At 45.3% G+C, this 6,287-nt stretch overlaps 1 protein-coding gene across 6 annotated transcripts in view; it reads right to left on the minus strand.

The window, feature by feature from the left end:
- CYREN (cell cycle regulator of NHEJ) overlaps positions 1-5,781 on the minus strand; it is an 8,555-nt gene extending 2,774 nt beyond the window's left edge. The window contains exons 1-4 of one of the 6 annotated variants that reach the window (XM_075602560.1): positions 5,696-5,733; positions 4,410-4,526; positions 2,838-2,990; positions 1,282-1,357 (exon numbers count right to left, since the gene is read on the minus strand). In XM_075602560.1, coding sequence (XP_075458675.1) covers positions 1,282-1,357; positions 2,838-2,950 — 189 coding nt within the window. In that variant the 5' untranslated portion in view covers positions 2,951-2,990; positions 4,410-4,526; positions 5,696-5,733. The other 5 variants (XM_075602559.1, XM_075602558.1, XM_075602561.1 and 2 more) reach the window with 5 other exon arrangements.
- Positions 5,782-6,287: the final 506 nt, after the last annotated feature.

The following is a 6,287-nucleotide window of genomic DNA, read 5'->3' on the forward strand; positions in this document are numbered from 1 at the left end:
GGAGAGAGAGGGGGGAGAAGGGAGAGAGAGGAGAAGGGTGAGAGACAGGGGAGAAAGCAAGGGGGGGAGAGAGAGGGAGGGGGGGAGAGAGAGGGGGGCCGGGAGAGAGAGCGATGGGTGGGGGGGCAGGGGAGAGAGCGATGGGTGGGGGGGCAGGGGAGAGAGCGCGCATGGGGGGAGAGAAAGCGCAGGGGGTGGGGAGAGAAAGCGCAGGGGGTGGGGAGAGAAAGCGCAGGGGGTGGGGAGAGAGAGCAATGGGGGGGGGAGAGAGAGCAATGGGGGGGAGAGAGAGAGCAATGGGGGGGAGAGAGAGAGAGCAATGGGGGGGGAGAGAGAGAGCAATGGGGGGGGAGAGAGAGAGCAATGGGGGGGGGGAGAAAGAGAGAGATATACACAAACACAGACAGCCCCTATACAGCCAATGACACACCCCCTCCCGTAATAGCCACGCCCCTCCCCCCCCCCTGCTCCTGCTCTGAAAATGTTGCAGGACAGCGATCGCTCATGCTTGGTGAGCTGGTGACATCACCGCTCTCCAAACATGAGCGAGCTCAGCGGCAGCGGGGCGCAGCCTTACCCTCTCACAGCAATGTGTTGCTGCTCACCAATTAGTGTAAATAACCAATGCTGGGTGAAAGCGTAACCGTTATGCCTGTGGTGGAAATAGCCACTCGGCAGCCGCTCTCACCACTGTGGCGATGGATGTTCGTCACTCTAACCTCACACTGAGAAAATCCCGAGTCTGGAGTCTTACTTTGTGCCGATTCGGTGGCCACGTTGCAGCTGTTCAGCGGCAGGTTCGGGCCCATGTATTTGAATGCGATTCTTAAGGAATGCTAATAAAACGTATTCTTTATATGTCACATAATTATCTGTCCCCTTCATAATGTTTGGTCTTGGTTTCCCCAAATTGAGGATACTGTTACTCTATATTTTTGACTTTGCTATTTACAGCTTCCCATAATAACCACACTTTGGCCTTAATATATGTAGCTGTAAGCAGAGATGGGGCTGTTTTTCCCCCCGAGCTTATGTTTTATTTATACAGATCATTAAAGTTTATGTGTTAATGTCTATATAATGTGTGGACTGAGTGCATTCTAAAAAGTGTATTTTTCTCTTACTTTTTACTCTTTTCTTTGCACCCTTCCCTAAATAAAGTAGGTAGAGGCAAGATTCTTTCCTGCTTTTGTACTAGATGCAAGTGCCATGTACCACTGACTCACAGTAAGGCAGCAGATGAGACATTGCTGAGGAATAAGCTGACGTAGTGTAACTTGCCTCATTTAGAACCTCTAATGCGTATTCCACCAGCTCCATCTCATTCATACAATACACCGTCCGCGTCCTGGGAGAGCTAACAAGACAAGCAGAGCAAAATGAAGCGGAAGTTTAAGCCAAGTCTATAGTAATGTAAACATCAGGGTCCGAATCGTTCCCAAAGCCCTGTGAGCAAGTCTAACCCTTTGAGTGCCGGAGGGGCCACGGGACCTCTAAAAAGGTATTAGACTGTATCGCCCATCTGTAAAAATGACGCTTCACCCACTATAAATACAGATAGAAATGGTTGCAGATATAAAGACAAACATCTTACAATGGGAAATGTTCCTGCTGGAAAGAGCTCAATGAAAAACAAGGACAATTCTGTATAGCTCAGTAAGTTTGTATGGGGAAGCAGAGGTAAGAGGGTGCCACAGGCCAGTGAAGAAAATGCAATTCAAGTAAAAAGTGCATTGGCACATAGTGAGCAAAAATAACGTTTTTTTAAAACAAATATTTTATCAGTGCAATCAGCTTCCTTAGAACGATCAAGCAGTATAAATCCTTTGTTTTCTAGAGCAAAAAGTATACATTTCTATGTTATTAAACTAGCAATCCAAGCAATGTCCTACATGTGTTTTTAAAAAAAATCAGTTCTGTAGTATAAGACATGGGGTGTGCTAATTTACTTTAATGCGCCGCCCCCCCTCCCCCCCCCGTCTCCTCTCCCCTCTGGCTCGCATCCCCCCTTCCCGGCTCTGGCGTCAAATGACGTCGCAGGGTCATGAGACCCTGCGGCATCATTTGATGCCGGTTGTCATGGAGACGCGTCGCTGGAATCAAGGTAAGTAAAAAGTTACAGAGGCCTCGCACGATCCCCGGCATTTATTTTAAATGCCTTCGGGGAAGCGAGGGGCCTCTGTAACAGCCGCGCCCCCCACCCCCCCCAGAACATCTTGCACCTCCCACTTTGCGTACCCCTCTATAAGATAAAAAAAGTATTATTTTTAAATTCAACTCTTAATGCTATGTTTTATGATACTGAGCATCCTTTGATGTCTATAGCAGGCACACCTCCCCAGCAGTGCAAGATCTTTGCAACACTTTCCTGTTTGTGATCATTTGTTGCCAATATTCCCAGCAGTTTGAGCTACAAACTGTAACAATAGGTAATGTTACCCTAGTAATATAAGAATACATTGTAGCTGCTGAGTTACACTGACTGAAGAATTGATTTGAAACTGAAAAGCAGCCATTTAGTAAACCCTGGAAAGCAGGATTTTGCCGATCGATCACGGGAGAACCAATCGATCGGCAGATTAGGCAATTAGTTTTCAATAAAGGTCATCAAAGGCTGCTTGGATTGCTTCTTTAAAAGGTCCTGCAATTCTATGTTAATTATATTCTTCTTCCTCGTTATCTTTTTTTGGCTATAAAGGAGGCATATAGTTTATCTAATTAAACCACGGATACAGAGTGCAGATCTTTACTCCAGCAGCAGGAAGACCTCCTTATAGCATACTGAATAAGGCTCTAGTGCCGGTGAAAAGTGAGAATATTGAGATTTATTGCCTTACGTGTCTTTCTTCCTCTTTAACTCCTTTGCCTGTAACTTCGCTGTAATCGCTTTCTCCTCTGTCATCCACTGTGGAAGGATCCTTTTTTTCGCTCCAGATTCGGCCCCTTCCATTACTTTGAATTATTGAGAAAGCATGTTAATTAGAAGTCATCTGCAAAAAAAAACAAAGTGCACAAATTAACCACCGACATTGCCAGACAGCACCATGCTGCCCATTTATCTGTACACGTTAGCATTTTTTTGCTGTCTACTGAAAATAATTCCCGTATCCCAATACAATTTAGTGGAAGTGTAACCCCCTGTGTCTGCTATCAGCACAGGACATGGCTCCTTTAATAATTTCATTCCACTGGACCATGTGACTGTGCTTAGCCAGTGGAATGACAGTTGGAAAGGGAGCGGAGGGTGTGCAGGCCCATCCTGCAGAGAGTCCATGCAGGAATCCTAAAGCTGCGCTTATAGTGCCGGCGACGTCACGCTGCAGTCGCTTCTACTATAAGCGCACGATGGCGGGATAAAGAGAAACAAAGAGAGACAGAGAGAGACCAGCTGTGCAGTAATTACACCAGGTTGCAGTGGGTGAGCTAACCCACAATGGATATAAATTGCAGTAATATTGCCATCACAGTTTGATCTTTGTGAAGCACCAGTCCTGCAACACACACAGTTTATGAGCTACAACGATTGTGCTAGCACACCAGGATCTACAGGCCAGTACCCCATGATTGGGAGGCCGGACAGAGAAAAAAGTTATTATTTGTTTGCACAGCGTTCGCACTGTTGGTATAGTTTGTTTAAGTATATATGGGTATGGAGTGATTCGGAGATTAAGAGTCACCGGACTTATTCATATGAGATACGCAACACCACAAATTATAGCTATATGAGTATATAAAGCTTGTTACAATTCATTACCACTGTGTTGTGTCTTGTCACTACAGTCTCACACAACATGTACCACACACTATAAGAATGAAACAGTAACCTATAGGGCTCAGGCTCCCACCTCAGTGATAGGCCATATAACGAGGTAAAATAAAGAGGGGTTACAGAAGTTTTATAAATCTCCAGCATTTTCATCACAAATCTCCCTGACAGTTGCATCCCCTCCTATATGTAATATAGGCCCATATTTACTAAACAGTCTTCTTCCACAAGACACCTTCCAGCACATTGACTTGAATGCAGACCGGCCAACTCACATGGTCTTGACCCTCTTCTCACAGCCTCCCAGTGAAGTGTCAAAAACTGTGAAAAGGGGTTTGTCGCACACTGGGACCCTGTCCTGGCTTTGTGGGCAGGGCCTGTGGCCCGAAACCATACCCTGCACCTATTTAGCAGGTACAGTACATGATTTGGGGTCCTGTAAGACCAGCCGTGCCCGTTACAGAGGAAGTTTTTTTGTGTAGGATGCTGCATAGGTTGGGAGACTTTCACCGAAATAGCTTGGAAGTACCTCCATCCAGCCTGAATACAGGCACTAGAGTGGTTTATGTGCAAAATGTTGGGAGGGTCTGCGATTCGCGTCATCACACCTGGGTGGGGGATGTAGCGTGATAAAGCAAATTACGTCATCACGCCAGGTGGTCACACGGGAGACATCTTTCAAAAGTTAACAGGTCAGTGAATGGCCTGTATGTAGGGTGACCAGATGACCCAGTTTTGGAGACTTTGTCCTGATTCACGCCTTAAAAAAAAAAAAAAAAGTAAAAGGTTCACCTAGGGTGCCAAATACCCTTGCACCAGCCCTGCTTGCCCCTATTGATTTTAGTTAGACCACAATCATTACTTAACATATCACAAAACAGGGTCCAGAACAATATTTATATAGCTCGTTATTTATATAGTGCCTACAGTGTACTCAGCGCAACAGCGTCAGATAATAGGAAAGGAAATCCCTCCCCCGGAGAGCTTACAATCTAAGTAGTTTGTAGAGACAGCAGGTGAGGGAATAAGTGCAGTAGATGGCAGTGCTTGACCACAATGGTTGGTAGGAGTGACTGTGGGACCAGGAGTCCAGGCTATTGTTAGGCTTCATGAAAGAGGTGAGTTTTCAGGTTTGTCTTGAAGGTGGGGAGAGTTGGTGCTTGGTGTATACGGAGTGTTAGGGAGTTCCACAGGTAAGGGGCAGTGAGGGAAAGGGAGTGGTAGAAGTGAAAGGGGTGGAAAAGAGACGGTTATGGGTAGAGTGAATGAGTCAAGCAGGGGCACAGCGAGGGATCAGAGCTGATACGTGGGGAGGAGGAGATGAGTGGAGAGCCTTTACAGGAAAGGAGAACTTTGTAATATAATATTGACTAATGTATTAAAATATGTTTTGCAGGGATGTTTGGTAGGAAAATGCAGGACTCTCGCTTAATCTTCTATAAACTTGAATTGGGATATTTTTCATGGGATACACAGACATAACACACACTTTTCAGCGAATTGAGGGGCATTGCATTGTACAGACCCTTCTTCCTATTGTTTAACCCTTGTGCAGCGTGTTTCAGGCCCCTACACAGGTTTAGAATTTATATCATTAAAAAAATCTATTTGTTTTCTCAAATTAAAAATAAACTCTTTTTTTAACTGATGTATAAGATCAGAATAAAATAATTGATATTGACATTCTATTTTCTTTGGGGGCGTTTCACCATTGGCTTTGAACCCCTTGGTTACCGTAACAACCAGCACGTATTGTCCTCTCTGGCAACAGAGGAGGAATTATTATTATAGTTAATATGTAACTGAGGCTGTAATACTCTGTGATTGAACACGCTCTTATTGCTCCGAGACCTCGCATAGAATAACCCAAACAATTGCTAGGCCCTGCTAGCCGTCTCCATAGCAACAACCCCAAGCTTCCGTTACTACCTGCTCAGCGCGCTGCTCCGGGCGACTTCCGGGAATGAGCCACGCCTAGCGGACGTGTCCCAGCGTCTTCTCTCGTCAGCGCGGGGGGTGTCGGGAACTGAAGTTCCGAGTCTAGCTAGTCGGCGGAGTTGCAAGGCAGGGATTGGCCAGCAGGGGGAGCTGTAATGATGAATTACACAGCAGTAGCTTGTAACAGGGAGGCTGCAGGTCCCCAGCCAGCCATGTGGCACCTGGTGTGGAGTTGTTTTTATTGCTCGTTTTATTTCAATTTAACCTCTGAGCAGAGTAAAAAAATAAAATAATGGAAACTACTTTTACTCAGAATCTAAAACATTTTATTTTCTAATGGTCATATTAAAGATGGCAGCCTCCATGTATTGCATTCCTCATTTTACAGTACCACCCTCCCTGTAAAGGGGTCTGTTAGAAGTTACAAATATTCTATTGTGCAGTATACCCAAATCCACCATTTTCACCCATAAAGTTGTGACCATGTTTTTCATCTTTCCATTATTAACTCCCATACAGATATGTCACGGGATGAAATCAGTGATATTTGGGTGTTCTGATGCTGTATTACTCAGTTAAACTC

The sequence above is a fragment of the Ascaphus truei genome, chromosome 5, assembly GCF_040206685.1.
Source record: "Ascaphus truei isolate aAscTru1 chromosome 5, aAscTru1.hap1, whole genome shotgun sequence".
In the NCBI taxonomy this organism is placed as follows: Eukaryota; Metazoa; Chordata; class Amphibia; order Anura; family Ascaphidae; genus Ascaphus; species Ascaphus truei.